Below are 23,855 nucleotides of genomic sequence, written 5' to 3' on the forward strand. Positions count from 1 at the left end.
ACACACGCACAGCATTTCTGAATCATCTGACATCATACTAGCCACTCAGTGATTAAAAGCAGCACATTGTTCCTTAATCCAGAAACTGAGATGCACAAACAGGCTGGCAAAGCGGAGAAACAGAATGCTGCCTCTTGACCCGGCCCACATCTTCGTGTCAGATGAAGTTAGTCACACATCAGAGTGAACTTTTTCTTCTTCCTTTCATTTGAAAAGCTTTGTTAAGCGCCCATGATGTCAATCAAGGAAGGCTTTTTTGAATGCTGTAATGGGAACCAGACTTTTGAGTGATGTGGCTGTTTAAATAAAGTATGATTTAATGTGTACAGCTTGTCATCATACCATATTCATGGTATGATGGTACCATATTCAGCCACAGATTGTTCAAGAGAGCAGTATAAGCCCAGGCACATCTTTGTTTGATGTAGACCTCAAGACTGACATCAGATTCTTGGTTATTCAGAGCATCACTCTTAGTTTGCTGACTCTGCTCCAGACAAGAATGGGAGCTTGATCAGGAGAACACGCAGGGGAACTGCTATGTGCTAAATAAGACCATGGTTCCATCTACTATTTACTCCTAATAGCAGCCAGTATGGAGTATTTTGCTTATTACATCATGCAATGCCCCTTTAAAAAATGAGCATGTGGCAATTCCATTATGAAATGCCCAGTCTGGAAGAAGCCTCATCATTTCCTAAGAAACAAACCTCATTTGTTTGTTTCATTTCATGGGCTAAAAGATCTGGATATATGTTGAATTCTGAAAGTTTTAGCATTTGGTGGAAGTGGGACAGACCATGAGAATCAAAATGCACAATTGTATAGCCTCTGAATGTAAAAATGTCATTCCCTGGCAGTAGAAAAATGTCAATTTGATGTCTATATTTTCCTTTTAAACTTTTGTTGGCGTGCTACCAGACTCCATGGAACAGCCTCAGCTATTTTCCAGTCCTCCCACCTATGCTGCAAGTAGGTTTTAACATTTCCAAAAACGTTGTGAGCTAAACCCAGGTGCAAATGCCAATGCATGAAGCAGATTCCACCATGGTGCAACAAACCTATTACTTCTACCAGTTTAGATCACCTAAAATATACATATAAGTAAGATAAATGCACTTAAAAAAATAAATATGCAAAATCTTTCTACCTAGTGAAAGATGCAGTGATAGACGCAGTTACAAGGGAAGAGGATGTGAAAAACCACTTGAACTATTTATAGTTGTGGAAATTAATAGACTGCGCCTTCAGCGATGGGAAGAGAAGAGTTGGCAGGTCTACCTCCACTCTTAGAATAGCAGCTGCTGGGAACTGCAGGTGGGCAGAGTGCTATTGTGCCAATGTCCAGCTTGCAGGCTTCCCACAGGCATCTGGTTGGCCACTGTGAAAACAGGAAGCTGATCTAGATGGTCCACTGGCCTGAGCCAACAGGCTTGTCTTATGTTCTTATTGTTGAGAGCTTGGGTGCAACTCGGTTTTCAGAAGAGGGGTTTAGTGTAACATGAGGATGCACCTGCCGTCTGTCCAAATTGCCAACAGGGAGAAAATCTGTAGCTAGCTTTACTCTTATGCTACACTGAGAGCCAGTGTGGTGTAGCAGTTAAGAGCGGTAGTCTTGCAATCTGGTGAACCGGGTTCCACATGCAGCTGCTGGGTGACCTTGGGTCAGTCATACTTCTCTGAAGTCTCTCAGCCCCACTCACCTCACAGAGTGTTTGTTGTGGGGGAGGAAGGGAAAGGAGAATGGTAGCTGCTTTGAGACTCCTTTGGGTAGTGATAAAGCTGGATATCAAATCCAGACTCTTCTTCTTCTTATGCTAAGAACATAAGCAATGTGATAACAGGGTCACTTACCTATGGCAGGGGTCAGCAAACTTTTTCAGCAGGGGGCTGGTCCACTGTCCCTCAGACCTTGGGGGTGGGGGAGACTATATTAAAAAAAAAAAAAAATGATGCAAGAGCACCACAAGCCCTGGTGGCTGCTTACCTGTGTCTTGTGACGGCGGCAGCAGGACAATGAATGGCGCACAAAAGGGCTCTGGAGAGGGGCTGCTTAAAATGGCAGCTGCTCAAGCACTGCTGCCGCTGGCACCAACAAAGCCCAGCCCCCTTCCTCCTCTAGGCAGGGCGGGGAGAAGCCAGGAGGAGGAAGGGAGGGAGGAGGCACTGCCGCCGCCATGTGAGGGAAAGGGAGGGAGAAGGAAAGAATGCGTGCGCTAGTGATCCACACGGCGATTCCTGGACCGTCCGTGGGCCGGATCCAGAAGGCAATTGGGCCTGATCTGGCCCTCAGACCTTAGTTTGCCAGCCCATGACCTATGGAAACCCTTCTGATATGCAAAGCAAGCAGCATTTAATGTAGTGGATCTTGGTTAGAGAGTAGGTGGTACTTGTTGCAAGCACACAGAAAGAGAGATGCTTGCAGGTAAGAAAACAATGTTGGAAACATATGACCTGGATAGAAAAGTTTCTAGTTCTAGTCTAAGTAACAAGGCAGCCATGCTTGTTCCTTTGTTCTCCCGGAGGATAGCTAAAGATGACTTCTCTGGTTCCAGGTTGAATGAAATCTAAGCTGTCAGGAATACTATAAGGCACGAAATAAACAAGAATCCTTTGCTTTGGTGCAGACTGGTCTAAGTTGCTTTCTACCTTTAGCTTTGTATTTGCTTTATTATTTGCAGCACACTACAAGTACTTTCTAGGTGTCAAGCTGCACCAAATGGTGCAATCAATTGATGACAATTTACTACTCTTGATCATTAGCCCTTAAGTCTTTATCATTCGTTGTAGATGCTGAGGCAATCAAAAAAAAGGGTGGAGGGATCTTTTGATTTCCTCATAAAGGCATTCCAAGAACTTTCAGTCTGCAACTGTGGTTTTCGACAGCTTCATCTCAGTGTTTACGTGTCTGCCATACGTTGCACATATTGCTGTAAAGCACGCACACATTGTTGCATGTGTTATTGTGAGCCTAGAGGTTTTAGCAAATGTAGCTAAAGCACAACAAATGGAGCTTTGTAGATAGCCAAAAGATCACAAAAATACATGGTGCCTCATGGCAGCCTCCTATACTTTGCCAGAGAACCAAAGTTCAGATCTGCTCAGATTGCTATTAAAATGCCCATGCTACTAAAGAGAAGTGTGGTTGCATTTCTCATCCTGTACACATCTGTTAGGCTTTTGTGAAAGCAGCCAGTCTCTTCAAAGCCCCTCACTGCACAAGGCTGGGGGCAGCGGAAATGAATATCCCATGGTTGGGGGCGGGGAGGGAGGCTTGAGTCCTTGGAGTGAGTGCATCTTGCATCAGCACTGGCAACTTCGATTAACCAAAGAGGGAGAAGCATTCAAATATACATATCACAATGAGCAACTGTACTTGTGCGTGAATGATTATTCTGCCCCCTCCTCTAGTTTGATGGACTCTTGTCAGCTAAAGTTTCCCACAATATCCAATTTAAAAACTGCTAGGCATGTTCTGTTGCAGGGGCCACCAACCTTTTTAGGCCAATGGGATTTTTCAACCAAGTGCTGTTGTCAGCCCCCCACCCCGTTTTTGGACAATGCTCTCCCACCTCCTCTGGACCAACTCCTCCTCCCCCAGAAAGAGAACGAAAGAGATAAAATGAAGCATTTCTCCTTTGGCTCTATGTACTTTTCAAGGGGGAAGCAGTGCTCCGAGGCTTGATGAGCACCGGGAGAAGGTCTCAAGTGCTTCTGCCCATGGGCACCACATTGGTGAGCCCTGCTGAACTGCACAGGAACCACCAGAAACTTAGGACTTTGAGATGCTTGACCACATAAGGCTCCTAACTCTGCATAATAGGAAAAGAAGAACGATCTTCTTCGTTGCTCCTTTGCAGGCTCAATGTTACAGAAACGATAAAACTGAGGATACAAGCAACTTTTTTGACTAAAGAAAAGCACCACACCACATCTTTTAAAAGAGCACTTTGTATTTTTTTGGTTAAAACTGCACGCCCTAGAAATACAATAAAATTATTTTTTTTTACATTTGGAATAAAAAATATGGTTCGATGACAAATCTTTTAACATCTTTAAAAAAAAATGGTGGAAGTTCAGAAGGCACGTGGCCAAAGCGCCCAAACACTGAAAGCGTGAGCAGGGAAGTTTGGGTGGTTCTTTCAGAAACTGAAAGAGAGCAGGGAAACGAGAAATGGAGAAACAGCCACCCAGCACCAATAGTCAAAAGAGCTCCCTTCTTCCATCGATAGCCACTGCCTTTATTTATTTAAATAAATAGTGCCATCATTGTGTTTCATAGTAGAGTAGGAGTCATTTCTTAGAAATGAACTGGACGATGCACAAAGTTGTGGTGAGATGGGGAAGCCAGCTGACTAATGCCCGGGATGGTTTCAGTCGACTTCTGTTGTCCCACATGGCCTTAAGAACTCATTTCCTCTTTCATGAAACCACTTGTTTGATACTGTAAACAATAAAAGTTTTCGTTAGAACTGGGGCACCAGGCCCGTATGCAACCGTCTCACGTTGGGCACTGCGGAACAAAATTTAGCTGAAGCAGCAAGGGGAAAAACTGGTTGAATTGCACACATTCCTCCATTTATTTCCCCCTTTGCCACATATTATAGACAGTAGAAACGAGATAAACACACTGGAACCAACCCCAAATCTAGATCTTGTGATGCTTCAAAATTAAAGGTCCGATGCATCCCACATGTGCATGCAGGATGGGGACTGGGAAAGGACTCGACTGAGCTCTCTTTTTCCCTTTCTGCCTGGACTTTGACCCCAAAAAACATGGGCATTCATGGGAGTAACTTGTGCTCATGACCCCGGGGGGTGAAGAGGGAGAGCTGGGTGCATCTATGGGTCTTCTGTTATGATGGCACGCCACACCCAAGGACCAGTGGAAGGGACAAAGGTTCCCCACTCCTGCCTAGTGCTTAGTGAGCCTGTCCTAAAACCAAGGACCTGGGAGTCTTACTTACCCCACTTGCACCCTACTAACACCGGACATGCTGCATGCCGTGTCCGGTAATCACCTTCTCCACTTCTGAAGAGGTTATACCAAAATACCGCAGTCCCCTGAAAGTAAAAGAAAAGTTTTCACTGAAATAAAAAATACTGTTTGTGCATGTTTCCCTTCATATGCCACCAAACCTATAGCTTACATTAATACAAGAAGACCACAATCACTTCCAGTCAGCTCCTTGCTTATAAATTTCTCACTTTTAACAAGCTTGCAAAAGTAGCATTGTTTGGCCCAGTTTCCACGTCACACCAATCCACCATTTAAAACAAACTATGGTTTACTGTGAACGAGTAGTATTCTGGTGCATGCCGAGTGCAGCCAATACTAAAGGGGACTGCTGTCAGCACCAATCACTGGACAAGTGTCATGGGAACATCTGTGCAGCATGCACCAGAATGCTATTTGTTCACAGTAAACCATAGCTTGCTTTAAATGATGGTTCGGTGTTGCATGGGAACTGGGCCAATGTCTAGAAAGTTCCTAAAACAGTGAACATCATTCAGGCATTTTAAAATTCAGGCAGATGCTTCCTGAATCAGATTTAGCAGACGGCCTGATTGCATTTTTTAATTAGTAGTGCTGGAATGTGCTTGCTTTTAATCATTTTGCATTGCAAATCTAAGCCCAGAAATCACTACCACATTTGTTAATCAAGCCAGTTGCCACACCATATGGTCAACTGGGCAGGAGGGGTGCAGAACACAAACAAGGCTGGGAAATATTTAGAGCGAAAACAGTGGTCATAGCAGTTTTAGTGGGGAAACATGAGTAATAGACAAGTTCAGCTGTTACCTTCTTGGGCCAAATTGCTGCTCCAAAGTCTGGGAAAACTGTGGCACCTCCAGCTTCTACATCACTCATCTGGGGGGGGCGGGGAGAATATCCATAAAAGTCATTGATGATTTGTAAGACTGCACAGATTAATGTATCGTTTCCTCTATAGAAATGTTAAGTCAGTTACTGCTGTCTGACTTTTAAAAGCTTATAAATATGAGATGCCTAAAATCAATGGCTAACAAGGGAGTCTTAAAATGCTTGACAAGCCACAATCCATAATTTAATTAATCAGAACAAAGGGTCAATTAGATTATGGGTTGTGGATTGATCTGGATAAATAAAAGCATTTTTAAGGACCCCCCCCCTTGTTAGCCAGTGATTTTAGTTATCTCATATTTACAGGGTTTCAAAAGTCAGACAGCGGTAACTGACTTACAATCTGGCTTAAAAATAGGTATGGTGCCTGCTTTCAATTGAAATTAATAGTGGAATCCTATGCATATTGAAAGCCTCACTGTGATCAGCAGAGCTTATTTCCTAGAATGTGCATTTAGGATTGTAGCCTGAATCCCTTCCAGATTTTTTTTTTATTTTTATGGTACTCATTTGGTGAGAAAAAGCAACATTGCCATTTAGCCACATGTTTCCTTAGCAAATTTGAAGCATACCTTGGCATTGATAACACTGCTCAATTATACATGTCTCAGAGTGAGTCATTTATAGGTCTGACATGTGGCAATAAAACAGACACTGCTCTATTTCTGTGTTAGAGTAATTTCAGGTCAGTGAGCCACCAACTTGTACTGTAATGGAGTGACACTTACTTCCATGCAATGATTTGAATCCTAAGTTACCATTCTGTTTATGCGAGGATTGGGAGGGGGGAATAACCATTTTTGCCAACTACCCCCTCCATCTGCACTATAACTCAGACCATTTCCAAGGTCCACCAACCCTCAGGAACGGATTTCCAGGAGTGCAGCTGGTGCAGAGTGAAGTGGGAAACAGAAAATCACTGTTCTGCAAACAGAACTCTGTTCTGTTGATGGAGGTAAGTTAGGACCCAAGCCATTGTCTTTAATTAAGGCAAGGAAGCAAGATTCCTCTAAAGAGGTATAAATCAGATTCAGCTCATTTCAAAGACGAATCCAAAGCCAGTGGCAGCAGTGAGAAGGAAAATATTGTGGCTCTGTCTAGTCAGTGCTATGTGGAATAGCTGGTGTGGAGATGAGAATTTTTGAACATAACAGGTTTGAAGATTCGTATGGCCCATTAAAGACTACTAGGTCATTAAAACACTTTTCTAAAGTATGCCGAATCCTCCTTGACTGGGAAGTCAAGGAGAAGGAGGTTACAGCGTCTATGATTAAGTGGTCACAAGATTTTGGGTACTCAATAACTAAGAAGCAGTGGGAAAACCTGTGGAAAATAAACTGGAATATTACAGCCTATTACTCTCCGAGAGAGAATTTTATTAAAATGCAGCATCAGTGGTATTTAACCCCTTGGAAACTGTCCAAGATGTTCAAAACTGTCCCAAATAACTGCTGGAGGTGTAAAGAAAAGCCAGGTACTCTATTCCATATGTGGTGGCAGTGTAAAGAAATCAAGGTGTTTGGGGAGGATATCCACAGAGAATTGGAAAAAATGTTTAGAATATCTTTCAGTAGGAAACCAGAAGCTTTCCTTTTGGGAATCACAGATTTGGATATTCCTAAAAACGTTAAAGAGATCTTCTTATATGCTATGGTTGCAGCAAGAGTTCTCATTGTGGCAAATTGGAAAAGTGATAAAGTCCCATCAATATCAGAATGGATTCAAAAATTGGCTGAATATGCAGAATTAGATAGCATGTCAGAAAAAAATAAAAATAAACCAAAACAGGTATTTATCTCAAAATGGGAAGTTTTTAAAATATACTTGAAAAATAATAATTGTAGTCTAAGGTCGTTTGCAGCGTTTGAATATTTTCAGTAGCAGTGTTAAGAATGTTGTAAAACCTATGAATGGATCAAGGGATATTAAACTTGAACAAAACTAGTTATGCAATGGCAGTGAACAAATAATACAGAATCTGTAATAAGGAATAGACGGGAAGTCTGGTCGATAGAAAAAGACCACTTTTATTTAATGATTTGAAGGCTATTAGTTGATGTATTAATTCCCTTCTTTTTTGTTTGGTGGTGATGGAAATTTGTTTTCTTTTTCTGTATGGTGTGTTAAAGTAAATGGTAACAATAAAATCTTTTTTTTAAAAAAAAATACTACTAGGTCGCCATATAGTGGCCATTTTGATATATGCACAGGTATGCCCAGCAAATTCAAAACAGCAATGGCAACATAACACCAGGAACCAGCAGCAGCACTCCACAAGCCCAAAGTCTTGAAAATATGCCCACTTGATTTAATTGGATATTACACAAACACACAGAATCCCTATACTTGCAGACTAGTTATAGCTATACCTGTTGAACACATTTTTATAATACACAAAGATACTGTGGTGGTCCCCAATCCTTTGGAACTCCCATTCCTCAGCAGTGCAGATTTTTAAACATCTTTATAAATATGTAGATATATTATAATTTATAAATAAATAGTACCTTAATCACAGCTCTTACTGAAACCACAACTATAGCAGTTAGCTCAGCAGAGCAGATTGAATTCTTTGACAAACAAGAAGAAGCACAATGAATTCTCTGTCACAGATATTGTGACTATGTGTTATGCTGAAAAGGACCAAGGAAATCTCCACATTCAAGGTCTACACTGGATGGCCACAGCACTGAGACCAGGACCAGTTCAACATGTTCTTGAATCACCAGGGTCAGAGCTGACCTCTCAGAGTGAGACAGGTAGGCACCCAGTGCTCTCTTCTCCTGAACTACATGGGTTGGTTGTGCATGTCATGTAGAACATGTCGGACTTGCGTTCGACCAAGCGACTCTTCTGGAATCGCCCTCCGCCGATAATTAACGACCTGAGCCTTTGATGAGGCTCCAAGCACGTTCCCCTTACGCAGAGTATCCAGCACACGGAAGGAGCCGAGATAGTATGAGCTGCATGGCTAAAGAGTTTTATTTCTAATTACGCAGACAGAAAAGAAACATCCTCTCTCTGTGAGAGCAGAGAGCAACTGGGGAAAAAAGGAACAGGAAACCAGTAATGTCACATCTGTCTCCTGTCTTCCGTGAGACTTCCAACAGTATGGAATCTCTGGAATGTAAACAGAGTCTTGTGACTCCAAAGCACTGCACAGTAGCAACAAACAGAAACTAACAGAACAGAGGCATGGAAGTGTGATCTGGATCTGTCTGGTATGTGAACATGTGGACCTGCTAAGCCCACTTTGGCTACATCCAATGCTATTGCTGCAGGGCTGACCCAGGGAGAAGGCGGTTCTTGGGCTGCAAAAAGGTTTAGCCACCCCTGGTCTACAGCCTAGTAAATAACTACATTTCATGCAGTAAGTTGTATTTATGCCAGTGGCATGACAAAGAGGTCTCACTCCACATATACAGGATTGGTCATACTTACATAGCTTAAAAAAGTGGCCAAGCGATTCCCAGTCCCTAAATGCTTGAAAACATCAGGTTCCTCTTTCTATAAAATTAAATGAAAGTGAACTGCAAACTTCAAGCACGCATAGAAGGACACAGAGGTACTTACATAGTTAAGAAACGTCGCTAGCCTATTTCCATCCGATTTGAGTGTGTTGTCAAAGGGTCGCTGAAACAAACAAGAACTTTAACCCAACTTCCAAGGTTCCCTGTTTTAGCTTTGGAAAGCGGGGTGTGCAGCCCTGATCCTATGCACATTTATAGTGTTTGAGAGGAAGTTGTCCAATGGGGGTTATCCTAAGGCAATTGTTCACTGAACTTCAGCCTTTAGAATCCCAGGCTAAATAGTTGGCTAGCTTATTTATTAATGTGGCATAGCATACAAGGCCAATATAGCAACTACACCAAGCCAAAGTTTAATGTTTTATCCTGTGATCAAACAAGGTTTATTCCACACAGGCACCATGCATGCTGGCAAGGTGTGAGAGAATTCTTTAGCTGCCCAATCAGCATGTATGGTAAATTTATGGCTGACATCCATGACACTATACAGGTAAGTGCTATCTTATGACATCAGTGCAATTGGCTGTGCTTTATTCCTAAGATCACAGGTAGCTGGATCACAACGTTTCCAAAATGTGGAAATAAATTGAACTGCAGAGAAACCTGTGGCTGAGCCAACAGACCTGTGATGGAAACTAGAGAGGGTTGTGTGAGTGTGAGCATGTGGCTGGAGAAAGAATGAGCAGAGCTTGTAGCCCTGATCCAAAATCAGCCATGCCCGCACGGCTGCTCCTGAGTGCATAAAAATATGTCAGATCTCATTAGGAATCTCTCTTATCTCTAGTTTGACCCTTAAAAGTTATGTATGCTTAGCAGGAACACAGAACATCTTTGAAATTGAAATCTTACCCGTGAGAAGTCAAAGTGTGGTTCATACTGCCCTCCCATGCCGTAATTAGCAACCTAAGGTAGGAGGAAAACGACAAAAGAAAAGGTAATGAAATAGAAATAAAAGATTTATTCTGTAGGTTAAAAGAAGAAACCTAGGTGATCAGTTGTATTCAGTGCTGCTGCTCCACTTAAGCAACAGAAATCCACTTGTGTAACAAACTTGTCCCTCCTCTCCTTTCCTTTGCAGCCCCCAGCACAAACCCTCAAAATTTCCTCCAGGGAGCAGTTCAGTCTTGGACATATAGAGCAATGGTTGATTAAGTCATTCTCATTGAGCAGACTCATTGAAACCAATGGACTTCCAAGTAATTTAAGCTTACTGATTTCAATATATATCTCAGTTGGACATCACTCAAGAGTCTCATCTGATAATGCTGACATAATGGAAATATCAGACAGTTAGTTGGAGATGTAGGGAGAAAGGATTATGAAGTGAAATTGGCTTGTTCATGACTGAATTCCACAACTTTGTCCTGGATGGAGTTCAAAAAACAGCAGCTGGAGGAGACATGGTCTCCATCCACTACTGCATTCACAGTTCCCATTGGCACACTCTGCCCCATGAACCCATAACCTCAGCTCTTCAGCCTGCTCTATCTGCCAGAAACTACAGCATTCCCTAGGATCTGGTACTCCAACGCACTGAACTGAGATGAACCAAACCAATATGAAAACACTTCAGCGCTGAAAATCTCTACTGATTCAGATAAGGGCCATAAATCAAAAGCGGTAATTCATATGTCAGGCTGCTGTGGGGGGTTGCTGATGCAGCACTCCTGGGTGCACATGTGCATTCAGAGACATCCCTTGTGCCCACATGGTCCCTTTCCACCTGCGAAATTAAGCCTTGAAAGAAGCATTCTGTTGCAGCTGGTAGACTAGGCTGCAGTGTGTGCTTGGTTGCAGGGCACGTGTGGTTCCCACAACACTTTCTCCGAACTGCAAATGGGCCCATAGCTTCCCCCAAGTTTGGTGACCTCCTGGCTACGACCCGCCCAGCAGGAGGCTTGCGGAACGAACATAATATTATCTTTCCCTTCCCTCGCCTCCTTTTTTGATTCTGTTTCTGTAAGTTATAAGTTATGGCCCCACAGAGTTAACAAATGCCCCTGCTTCATAAATTGCAGCATGGAGACTGCAGTACTGATTGTCTCCCATGCCTATGGAAGAATAACTGGCAGTGTGCTTTTGTACTTACCTGCAGTAATTCAGCTGTTTTCACTGTTAATCCTGTGATCTGCTCCATTCGATGATTCACTTTGGCGATAACAAGATCATCATTTTCCTCCAGCCATGAACTTGCAGAGGAGAAGATTTCACAGAGAAATTAGACCGTTCTCTCCAATCACTGTAAAACGAAGTATATTCCGCGCCCCCCCCCCCAATCCACAACTCCCTGCATTTTTTGCTATTCTGGCTGGGGTGGGTGGAAGCTGGAACCCAGCAACACCAGGAGATGTTCCCCAATCCTATCCTATTGCTAATCTTTAAAGAGAAGTTGACAAATTGCTTCTGTGAATGCTCAGCATGTGTTCAGTTTACAAAAAATAAAACCCCCAACTTCTCAGAGTTTCACCTTTCATCAACAGTACTTGGAAATGACTCCTACAGCAATGAGAATGATAATGGTCCTCGGACAGCTTACCTTTTAGACACTCGGTAGTTTGCTGTAGTTAATACGCCCGTCTTGGGGTCACGTACGGTAGCTCTTGCCAACTGTTATCAAAAGAAAGGCAAGGTTTAATAACTTCAGTAGCACACACACACACACAAATTACTGACAAAATTAATACAAGTTGCACCTCCTGTCCTTCATTCACAGCCTTCCCATTTCTGATTCGGATAAAACTCTGTTATGGGTAGATGATTTTATCATGTATACTGAGAAAGATGATATACTGCATTACTGGCAATGATAAATTTATCTCATATGAATTTTAAGCTCCATCAGAAGATTTATATAAACCATACTGTCTAAGAAACAGGTTTCGGAGAACAAAACAAGAGCCCCCAACCTTCAGCTGCGATAAACTCTTGAAGATTACATCTTGCATTAGTCAATGCAACGCAGAAACAGAAAGTGACTATGTAAGAGGAAAGGAGTCCCTCTTTTTGTTTACAGGCAGGGTTGGGTAAGGGCTGATTGCAGAGAAGCCTCCATAACCACCCCTTCCGATGTTTTGTACTGAAACACCCCTCAGCTCCAGCTAGCATGCAGTTGCTGTCCCAAACCTCTGGAGGGCACCAGATTGGGGAAGGCTGCTCTAATGGAGGTGCCAGATACAATGAATGAACACACATTATATCTGCCAATAGGTCTGTACCAATCCTGGTGCCAACTGCTACTGACTGAAACAGACTAGTAAAATCAGGATGGGTGGCACAGTCACAGCACCTGACCAAGCATCACTGCACCAAACACCTGTGATAGGAATGGCTTCTTCTTTGAGGCGAATGCATTTAAAAGATGCTTCTGGAGTGCTGCTAGAGTTGGAAGCATCTTTAGTTTTAGATCAGGGGTGGGGAACCTTTTTTCAACCCAAGGATCATATCCCCTTCTGGGAAACCTTCCAGAGGTCATACCTCAGCAGCTGGTGACTCAGTAACAGGGCCTTGTTCATATTTGTACTGTATTCATATTTGTGCTATTTGTTTCTCATTAACCGATGCCACCTGAACAGTTAAAACTGCATACGACAAGAAATATTAAATGCATTTGCAAGACTAGTGTAGCTCAGTGAAGCTGAGGAGGATTAATTATCCTCAAAAAAAAGGGAGAGGATTCCTAGTATTTCTAATATATCAACGCAAAGGACTTAACTGGGAAAAACAGAGATTGGTACAAAGATTTGGCACATAATTGCTCTGAAAGGCAGCAAATTCTAATATGGAACAGCAGCCTGAGCCAGAACGGGGCTTTGAAGGAGAGCATGGGGCCCTCAGTTGCTAACCCAGAAACAAGAGAAATAAGTGGAGGGAATGGTATTTATGAAGACGGAACTTGCCAGCAATCCATTTTGGGCAATGGTGGGGGGCCCTGGCCCACTAGCCTCCATCATTCCTCAAAGTGACCCTCCAGTAAAACTTGTTTCTTTTTCAGCAGTTATGATGCTGCCACATTTATTTAAATCAAACTTAAGCTAAGATTTACTGTGTCCATTACAATCTACACAGCAATAGCTGTTTTCCACCTTATCATTCCCTCCCCCCTTCAGTGTTTGATAATGTTTTCCTCCAGATTCTCTCATATGCTCTGAAATCCGCCTATTAATTTTCTTGTCTCGGCATGCAGTTTTTGGCACAACAAAGTGCCAGAATTCTGACTCATCTGCTATTCTGTTGCAGGCTCTTGCTCCATAAATTATGGCCAGAAATTTGATCTGTTGAACTTTAATTGTACAATGAAGTTTTGCTTACAGTGATTAAAATTCTGAGCTCTATATTTATGCCTGCAATTGTCTTATCCTTGCCATACGGTTCCTATCTGAATGCTTCAGTTGCCATAAACAAGCAAGAAAGGAAAATATACAGCCTACATCCTAATATTAACTAGTGATGTGATATAGCTCCTCAGCAAAATTTGGAATCAAGTCAGCGGTCACACGCACCACTGGATTACAGTTGCAGAAAATGTTTACTTTCCCCCTCGAGTTCTGCATTGACCTGTAAAGTCAATTACAGCTTCTTATAATAAAATGTCATTGTCTTTATCCAAACGGTGGATGCTAAGCAGAAGCCACCAAAGGCTTCAGTAACCACTGGGAACCATTTGAAGATCCTAAGCATTGGAGAATTGTGTAGTCCATGAACATTATTATGAACTCGGCAATTACATATTGAACTTCAGCAATATCACAATAGGCACTGGCATTCCTTTCAGTTGATGGCAGAGTGTTGCCTCTGCAGTAAACACTTCTCTACACTCTGCCGTATTGTACAATAAATGGTTATCCAATGAGTACAAGAGCTAGATGAGAAATAAAATTTCCTAACCCAATCACATCTGCATTTGATAAATGTTTTGCAGAGATGATGCAATTAACATTAACGCCAAAGATTTGTTCCACTATAAATCTTCATTTTTAGCTCACTTGTACTACAGTAAAACAACTTTATTTTAAGCAAAAATATCCAATTCCTTTAGTCTTTCCCCCACAGGCTGAAATCACCATGGTTTCAAAGTAAAACACTTTGTACAGTCCAGAAGTAATGTGATCAGAGTGCATCTCAATTGCTTGCCTAAATACATCAAAGCAAAGTATGAAGAAGCTGTGCATTTTTTAAGACTTGCACACCTTTCAATTTCAAACACCCTGCTGATTCTGAAAAATGAACCTTTCTCTAAACTAGATGTGCCTTCATTTAAAAACTAAATCTGACTTCACAAGTAAAATTCCATGTGATTAGGAAGTATCTTGGCAATACTGAGTTACTGTGACTTTATTGAACTGTATTAATTGTTTTGATGAATTCATTGTTGTTTGCTTTATATGCTATTGCCTTTGACAGTATAGTGATTGCAATGTTTCTTGTTCTTTAATGCTATTGTGATTATTGTAGGCCACTTTGAGCTCAACATTCGTTTTTGGTAAAGTAGAATACAAAAATTAAACCTTCTAAATCAACTCAAATATCATGCCAAAGACGGTCATTCTGGAAAAGTGTTGTGCTTCCAAACGCACCTAGAAATGCACCTGGGAAGGATTTCTTTTTAAACAACATATATAGAAAACATGCCTGCTGCTTTTCAAAGTTGATTCAAAGCTAGGCTAAGTTGCTGTTTTCTAAGTATGAGGTAATGATGAACCATCAGGAAAACACCCCAGAGTTTACAGAGGTGAAAGCCGTGAGGCAGATAGAAGAATTTCAGCCAAGGCAAACTGGTTGATGAACAAAGAGTTATTATTTTAAAAGCATCTCAAAAAAAAAATCATGCTCTCCAAAAGGTATCTGTTTCTTATTCCATCTCCAGGGGGTTACATTCATTTAGCAATAAAGGTAGAAAAGTTATACTGACCCTGTGCTACCGACTTTCTTTTCTGTTACAGCTGCATGAGCAATAAATGCAATTATAATTTCAGTACCAGAGTCTTGTAGAATGCCACATTATGAAAGAGCTATTTTTAAAAATATATTTCATATGAAGGGCCATAGCTCTTGGAAGAGAACATGCTTCAATGAAAGAGAACCTAGGATCATAGGGTTCAATTCCTGCTATCTTAGGTTAAACGGATTTCAGGTTAACGGGTGATATGAAAGACATCTGAAAGAAACTGTGCAGTGTGTCTCAGTCAAAGTAGACAATACCAAGCTAGACAGGGCAATCATCTCACTCAATGGTTTTCTTAGAATCGTATGCTAAAGTATGATTTAACATGAAGTCAGTGAGTCTCGGGCACTCTCTCCTTTCCTCTCTTTCTCTGGCATGGCTGCAAGGATGAGACTGGAAGTTTTCACTTCCATTAAAAAAACCTAACCAAAATTCATCATTATGTTCTTATGTGAGAGGCCAGAGCAGAGTGCACATAAACAAAAAAATGATGGTTTATTGAAACAAGTCAACTTCAAAGCATAGTGTATGAAGTTGGCTTGTTTCCTTAAAGTTTAGGGTTGGCCTCAAACCAGAATTAATATTAACCTGTTTAGGGTTTGGACATAGCACTGAAAATGGAAGTGGCATCTTCCTTGGGACAGGGGTAGGCCGTGAGGGTATGCCTTGAAGAAGGGTTAGGCTATGAGGCTGACTTCAGTGTTATGCCCAAACCAGGCCAAAACAAGGCAGCTTCATATGTTCTATCAATTCAGTTTTCACTTCTTATTAGAATGGCTTTAAAACTATATGCAAGGGAGCTCAATAAACAACATAAAAAACAATGTGGCTGCAACAGTTATAAAAAAATGGTTGGGAAAGGAAGAAAAGGGGTCAGAGACTGGAAAAGGTCATTCTCAAGTGGTCCAATAGAAATATTTCTCATTTCAGTTTTGTGCCAGGCAGCACAAATTATAATGAATAAAACATTCAAGTCAACATCACTGGTCTAGCGCTGCCACAAATCTCGTACTGTGTGTTTTAACGACTAAAAGAATAAAATATTAGCACCCAGGCCTACTAACTAACTATGGCCTAAAATCTCCTTAACTTGTGCTGTCTGTGTCATTCAGACATAGTTTGGAGCCAAGAATGAAATATAGACAGCTATAAAAAGAAAAGGAGAAAAAAAGAATAAGGAGAAGTTTGTGCCTGGAACAAAAAATACACTTAGAAATGATTCTGCTGATGGGTCAAGGAAAGATGCTCTCTATTCTACAATGGAGTTCCAATGAAGTGGTTTGATTTGACTATGGGTTCACTGGCACATAGACCTATTGCAACTACAGTATGATTGCATCTTATGTGGCGGGGATTCTGCATATACAGGTGGCAACCATTTTAGGCATGCCCAATGGATGCACAAGCATCAACACATGAATCCTTTGGAACACAGAAAAGGGCAAAATGAAGGCAGAATGGGGTGGGGCGGACTTATGCGTGGCCTGCTGACATGTGTGGGGGCCGGGAACAGAACCCTCATGCAAAATGGTCACCACATGTACGTGAAAACTGCATAACCCAAACCCTAGAGCCATCCTGCAGATAGCGGAGGAAGGGAAGAGAGCAAAAGAATCCCTAGTACTCCCAGAACCAGTGCCTTGATCTGGTTGTGGCCTTGTCCCCCAACAAAGGTGGAGAGCTTATGTGCCCGCTAACTCCAAACAAGACTCAGTGCAAAAAGAGCTTTTAAGCTCTCTGTCTTGCTTGGATTTAACTTGTGCAATTTCAACCAGCTCACCTCCAAACACATATGGTGGAAATTGCTCAAGATAAATGTGTGTAAGATGTGATTATCCTGTGACTTGTTACAACCACTCCTGATGTAGCTGGGACGAACTTTGCTTCATCACAGTAAATCACACTCTTGGAACTAAGACAATGAGTTCTTGACATCTCTAAGTCACCCAAGCTCACTATTTCAATCAAAATATGTCATTAGCCCAGTGAAAGACTGACAAAGACTTGAAGCACTTACTTTTGGTTTAGCCAGCTCCTTAATCTTCTCTATTTCTTCATCAGATAACACGTCATAGTACCTGACAATGTGAGGGCTGTCCCATTCATCTTCTTCTTTAAAAGGTGCTATAAGGAGGTGGGGATTTTGGTTCCCATTGTGGTACCTACAGAACAACCTCTTCTGTCTTCGAGGTGTCTATGAACAAATTCAGATAAATGTACTATTTTGAATGTTGAGTTTAGGTTCAGTCAAGGTTAATTAATCTCTACATATAAATAGACTTCAGTGTTGTGTCTAATATTAATTGAGCAGTTATGCATTTATAATTTGTTGGGAAACCATCTTCAAGAGTACTCATCTGAGAAAGGTTTCAAGGGGAGCTTCTTCAAGAACAGCTTGACAATTCAACTAATGACCAAGGAGTGTGGTGGGATCTCCCTGACTGGGGATACTGTACCTCTGAGTATCCTGCACTGAGCAGGATGTTGAGAAGATGACCCACAAAAGGGACCCTCCAACTCTTATTATTCTATATACCATGTTTGGTAGTTATGTCCCCAAGAATCAAATATAGCAACATGATACTTCAACAGCTCTTCTTAATCATTTCTCACAAGTTAAACTCTTGCTTCTGAAAAAAAAAAAAAGGTCTTAGCTTACAACTGGGGTCTCCACTGATACGAAAGCAGCAGAAAAGCTGGCTTTAAAAGGATTTGAGATTATGATTATGAATAAATTTTCGGATATGATTCAAAGGATCATACTGGTTTGGGGGATACAGATGACACCTGTTCAGAAATAGCAACTTTGTGATTTCCAGTCTGATACTGGGTTCAGAATTTTGACTCAGAAAGATTGTTTTGCTTTTGCTTTTATTTGTTTTCATTAAAAAATGACTTAATGTTTAAACTAAAATATTCTGCAATCCTGAAATTCCCTGTGGACTTTTTCGGAAGCCAAAGGGTAGGGTCAGTTTGTGTGGGGGGATGCATTCCCAGAAGATTTACTGCAGCACGATAGGTTAAATCTGCCTTTGGAATGGTCTTTCTCTCACCATTTTCACACCTTCTCCTCTGCAAAGAGCCTCATAGATTTCACGCTCTGGCAGGTAGTCCTGGGGCCTTTCATATATCCCACCATGAGTTGTTGGCTCTATCGTATCTGAGGTCTCATTGATTGTCTTGGCTTCTTTTTCTTTCTCCAGCAGCCTCTCAAAGTACCGCATGTTGCTGCCTGCCCTCTCGTGACTGGGATCTTGGTTGGGAAAGAAAGGCGAGAGAGAGGAGACAGATAAAGTGATACTATCTGAGGAATCTGATCAAAGGGGGACTTCAAGCCTACAACATTACACCAATTATTTTGTGCAGTCAAGTGTACTCTCCCCTCCTCCCAACACTACTTGAAAAATAAAACCACGGAAAGCGAGCTCTCTGGAGTCAATTAAAGTTAAGATCTTGATTCTGGTTAAAAGTAAAAAAGCACACCAAGGAAAGAAGCAGTTCAACGGACTCTTTCAGTTTGATAAAGAATACTATTCCTGCTGTACCACATATGGCAGAGGGAGCAAACATGGTCCCTCTAGGTGTTATTGGACTCCATTATCCACCACCATTGGCCATGCTGGCTAGGGCTGATGGGAGCTATAGTTCAATGCAACCTGGAAGACACAACATTATCTACCCCTGACATATAGTATCTTGTTGCCTTTAAAAGGAGCACAAGCTTTAGAATAAAGGAAGCATCTATTTTCATGATGATCAGAACATGCCAATCAAGTAATGGAATGAGAAATTCTTTGCACTGCCTCCAAAATGAGGTAAACCTCTCTTTCTAGTATGCGTATGGTGGAGAGCAATACAAAGATTGACTCTAAGGTTCAGGATATTTTAGAGATCACTAGCAGAAAAAACTTCAGAACAGACTAGGGCAGGGAGCTGAAATGACAAGAAGTCATTCATTCTCCCCGACTCAAAATCTGCTTTCCGGGTTTAGCTTTTTCTCTTGGAGAGGTTGCAATAGCTTTGTGGGATGGGAGAATCAGTGCTTAAAAATAAAAAGGCTGCCACAACAAAAACTATATTTTGCCACTCATGGATGGTTGGCTTAGCCATATCACTCGCTATTTGTTTTGCACCGTTAGCCAGAAAAAGAATCCTTGCTGTCATTTAAAACAAAATCAACCCCTCAATCCACACACATCTTCATCCCTTACAGATCAGAGATACAAAGCAAAGCATGCATGTACCATTCTTCACTGCAAGCACATGGGTTTGTAAGGGTGCCCGCACTGGAGGACATTGCAAATATCTTGCTTTAAATTTCCTGTGCATACAGAAGCAGCGAGAACATGGGTGTGAGCATTCCTTCTGTTGTTCAGTGATCTTTTCCAGTATTAGTTGCTGATGCCTAAGCAACCAGCCAAGGCAGCTAAGCTTTTGCCTCACTCAGAGTCTCTCCCCAAGCTGTTAGCCATGCCCCCAAACACTCTTTGTGAGCTGGGTTAGAAACATAGGAGACTGCCATGAAATTGAAGCTAAATGATGTTACTGAAATTTCCATCTTGACCTGTTACACATTGCTTCTCACCAGCCCTACAACAGACTAGACGATTAAAAGGAATATGCCTAAATCAGCATTTCAACACTATCTCCCCTACTTCAATGGCAAATTTAACACCAGCATGTCATCATTCCTATAGGAATCACAAGTGAAGGCTGGTCCATTATGTCAAATGAAGCACTGCCAGCCCCCACCTGCCTGCCTTCTTACAACCAGTCCAGGGGGTGACATAATCTGTCAGCCTCCTCCTCCTCTGCCTGTGTTGCCCTGTTAGAATTCAGCAGAGGAAAGGGTGGGTACAGAGTTAGTTGGATCTGCCTGTCATTGGCTCTGGCTCCCTCTACTGTTTGTCTCCCTGCTTTCCCACCTATCACCCGCCCCGCCCCGCAATGGCTATCAAAATTTTGCCTGCTAAAAAAAAATCCAGAACAATCTTCAAGTTTTCATTGTTGGCGTAAGTGGAGGAATACCTAATGTGGTTCCTCCAGAAGTTGCTGGACTCCAATTCCCATCAGCTCCCGCCAGTATGGCCAGTGGTCAGGTGTGGAGGGAGCTGTGGTCCAACAACATATTGAGGACGCCATGTTGGCTACCCCAGTTTAAGGGATTTCTGAGAGAAATAGAGTGGATTACTGTTCCAGGTTAGATAAACTGAACATTAATCCAAGTGACTGACTGATGCCAGATGTCACAAGGCGAAGGAGTGACTCAGAGACCTTCTATGTCTGCTAGTTTGCCAACACCACCATATGTTTCTGAGAGGAATTTATCAAATCTGTCCAAATGTGTGGGGATGTTGATGAATTATGCTCTCTAGACAATTCAGAAATCCTGCTGCAGGCAATGGTATTGCTTTTCCATTTTATATTCAGTGTAAAACATTAACATTTGATACAACATGACACCTCGGAGGGCTTTTAAAACTTAAAAGTAAGTCAAGGATCATTTAATCATACATTTAGAGTGAAGCTGTAATAGCCAGCAACTAGCAAACGGCATGCAAAATGCATGAAATACCCGGAAAGGGAAGGGGTACAGAGCATATAGGAGAGGAAGCTTAAGGGAAAGGAGCCATTTCAGGTCCAGTAACTTAACTTTAAACGCCTGGCCTTGTGAAGCATAAGGAAATAGAAGCTGAACTATTGTGAGCTAAGTTGAATAGTTAGTCTAAGTGTTTATGTACCGGAGGAGACAGATTCTACTCTATGGGAACAAAAGACTTTTCACTTGGCAGAAAACACCCAAACAACTTGGGCAATCCTATAGTAAAGCATGCTAAATTCAACAGGACTTCATTCCAAGTACAGTGGTACCTCAGTTGTCAAATGTAATCCGTCCCGGAAGATCGTTCAACAACTGAGGCGCAAAGGGCGGTTGGCAAAGTCAATGGAGAAAAGCACACAGCGGAAGCCATTCAACTTCTGAGGCGTGTTCGAAAACAGAAGCAATTACTTCTGGGTTTTCAGCGTTCAAAAACCAAAACGTTTGGCTTCTGAGACGCTCGAAAACCAAGGTACCACCGTCTAGGTATATAACAGGGGTGAGAAACACCTGGCTTGCCAGATGTTCTTGAATTCCACCTCCCATCAGTCCCAGTCAGAATCACTATTGGTCAGGGATGATGGGAGCTGGTAGTCGAGTCACAGGTTCCCCCTCCCTGGCACACAGCAGTGAGGCATCAGGAAAGAAGTGAAAATCTTGGCAGGATTTCAACACAGAAAGCAGGATGACTCTATGCAATGCAGCAAGTTGGTTGGTTGTCTCCCACTCCCTCCCACTTAGGGAAACCTTTATCAGATTGAAGCTGGTTCCAGGCCCTCTCTGACTGCTTTTGTCTGTACAGAATGTGCCCTTCAAATGTGCTGTCTCCTGTGTACAGAAACCTCTGATTGTAGTGAGGCTGGAATGGAGCACTGCCCCGCCCACTTTCAATTTAGGCCACGCCCACCTCTGGCACATGATCCCTGGAAGGTTCTTCAGGAAGGAATGCAGTCCTTAGGCTGGAACACAGTTCCTCCGCCCTGGTCCTAAATGTTTACCATATCACAAAAAGCAGCACTTTATCCTACTTTGGCTTCTCCACTTGAGGTGAGGGTAGCTTTCCAGCGTGCTAGAAGAATGCATGATGTGTCCTTCTTACCAAGAGACACCAACCGCCTCGTGAGCTCCATAGCCCTTTGTATGTCGCCAAGTTGGAAGACGCCATAGCTGAGATAATCCAGGATCTCCGCCTTCGTGATGGCTGCCTCTTCACCATCATCGTGCTTTTTCAACGCCTGCTGCATCCAGAGCACGGTGTGGTAATAATCCGCATCATTATACGCTGTTTTGCCCATGCTAAAGCAGTCGTCCACTGTCAGGACTGATCTGTACTTTGTTCCTGAATTTGAGAGACGCAAATGTTAAGTAAGCCCTAGTGACTTCTACTCACATTTACAACTTTCCTGAATGTTAAAGCCATCTGGAATTATCCTGTTCCATTTATCACCCCCATGTTTTCAAATGGACACACTGAGCCGATGTCCCTGTTTCTCTGTCAGGTACAGGCCTTCAGCTCCAAAGGCTGCTCTTGCTGCTGAAGGTACCTAGAGACCATCCAGTTTTGAGTCCTGTAAAACCTGGCATCAGCTTCTCTGGCTCATTTCCACCCGGCCTAGTCCAGACTAGCTTTGGGGTTGTAGCTGGGGGCAATGCCTTGCATTTGATATGTTGTACTGTTTTGCTGCTATTTGTAACACTGCGTTTGCAATTCCATGAGTGGATCATTTAATCTTCCTATATATTTATTAACAGGAGGAGTTTGGCCTATAAACATTTGTATTTCAATTTTATCATACTTATGTTCTTGAAATGTTGCTATATGTTATTATGCAAAACACTCCCGACTTTGTTGTGAGCTGTTTTGAGCATGGTTGAGCACTACTGAAAAGCGGCACACTAATAAAATGATGACAATCCAAGAAAACAATGGATTTCTTAAATGACCTCACTTGCCTACCCACAACGCCTACAGAACCAACCAGAAACAATGTCTGTGCATGTTCACTGCTCTCATGCTGCCTTGGCACACTGCAGAATATTGAAAAAGCAAACCCAGAGAAAACTGACTTGGAAGTTGGACCACTCACTTGATTTCAGCCTCTCACTCACTTTCCTTCCAGCTGGGGCCTAAAGGGGGATGGCTGGAGCCAGGAGGACACATTCCATCCAGGACACAACCTCTGAGCTCAATCCGCCCCCCCCCCCAATTTTTAGGATCCTTTAAGCTGCTAGACAGGCTACTTGCAGTTGAAAGGACTGGGGTGGGGCTGGTTGAAAAAACGTATTTCCTTTTTTGCTGTGCAGCTGAAAGTGAGTAACCAAGCACTCCATTGAAGAGGACGTCATTCGTTCCCTTTTTCAAACTCTTGGCTGACATACATTAAATAACTTGAAAATGAAAAGCAGTGGTGTGTTTTAATAATGCAGCGCTTGTTGCCACCAGTGGAGAAGAGGGAACATGAAGAACATTCAGAGCCCAAATTCCTCCTTCACAAAGGATCCTTTAAACTACAATGAAAGACCTTCTGCTTTTAAAAAAGATGCAGGATGAGCAGAAGAACGCAAAGAAGGAGTGTCCTGAAACATGCCTTCTCTGAACCCAGCGTTTCCACCCACCCACCGGGTCCTTTTTAACTTCAATGGGAGGGCTGCCTTTTCGCAGCTCAGAGCCGAGGCATGGCATGTAATTTGTGGTTTGTTTCTCTCCAAACCAGGCTTCCTCAGACTTGGCCCTCCAGATATTTTTTGGCCCACAACTCCCATGATCCCTAGCTAGCAGGGCCAGTGGTCAGGGATGATGGGAATTGTAGTCTCAAAACATCCGGAGGGCCAAATTCGAGGAAGCCTGCTCCAAACCATGAGGGATAGCGAAGGCTTGTTCTTCACCACTCACGCTTTGTTTGT

General features: G+C 42.4%; 2 protein-coding genes across 11 annotated transcripts in view; one reads left to right on the top strand and one right to left on the bottom strand.

The window, feature by feature from the left end:
* LOC310672109 (uncharacterized protein) overlaps positions 1-3,946 on the top strand; it is a gene marked incomplete at its 5' end in the record, with an annotated part of 28,459 nt that extends 24,513 nt beyond the window's left edge. The window contains one exon of the mRNA XM_083428753.1: positions 3,861-3,946. Within this exon, the coding sequence (XP_083284879.1) occupies positions 3,861-3,914 (54 nt within the window). The 3' untranslated portion in view covers positions 3,915-3,946. The remainder of the gene's footprint in view (positions 1-3,860) is intronic.
* P4HA2 (prolyl 4-hydroxylase subunit alpha 2) overlaps positions 3,934-23,855 on the bottom strand; it is a 45,940-nt gene continuing 26,018 nt past the window's right edge. For 7 of the 10 annotated variants that reach the window (XM_083428740.1, XM_083428743.1, XM_083428739.1 and 4 more), the window contains 10 exons: positions 22,051-22,290; positions 18,406-18,605; positions 17,370-17,546; positions 11,948-12,018; positions 11,501-11,600; positions 10,261-10,314; positions 9,326-9,391; positions 5,804-5,872; positions 4,968-5,064; positions 3,934-4,444 (listed from right to left, as the gene is read on the bottom strand). In XM_083428740.1, the coding sequence (XP_083284866.1) occupies positions 4,374-4,444; positions 4,968-5,064; positions 5,804-5,872; positions 9,326-9,391; positions 10,261-10,314; positions 11,501-11,600; positions 11,948-12,018; positions 17,370-17,546; positions 18,406-18,605; positions 22,051-22,290 (1,145 nt within the window). In that variant the 3' untranslated portion in view covers positions 3,934-4,373. Of the gene's footprint in view, positions 4,445-4,967; positions 5,065-5,803; positions 5,873-9,325; positions 9,392-9,457; positions 9,518-10,260; positions 10,315-11,500; positions 11,601-11,947; positions 12,019-17,369; positions 17,547-18,405; positions 18,606-22,050; positions 22,291-23,855 lie in introns of all 10 variants that reach the window. The other 3 variants (XM_083428745.1, XM_083428744.1, XM_083428737.1) reach the window with 1 other exon arrangement.

The sequence above is a fragment of the Podarcis tiliguerta genome (assembly GCF_965153285.1).
Source record: "Podarcis tiliguerta genome assembly, chromosome: 2".
NCBI classification, from domain to species: Eukaryota; Metazoa; Chordata; class Lepidosauria; order Squamata; family Lacertidae; genus Podarcis; species Podarcis tiliguerta.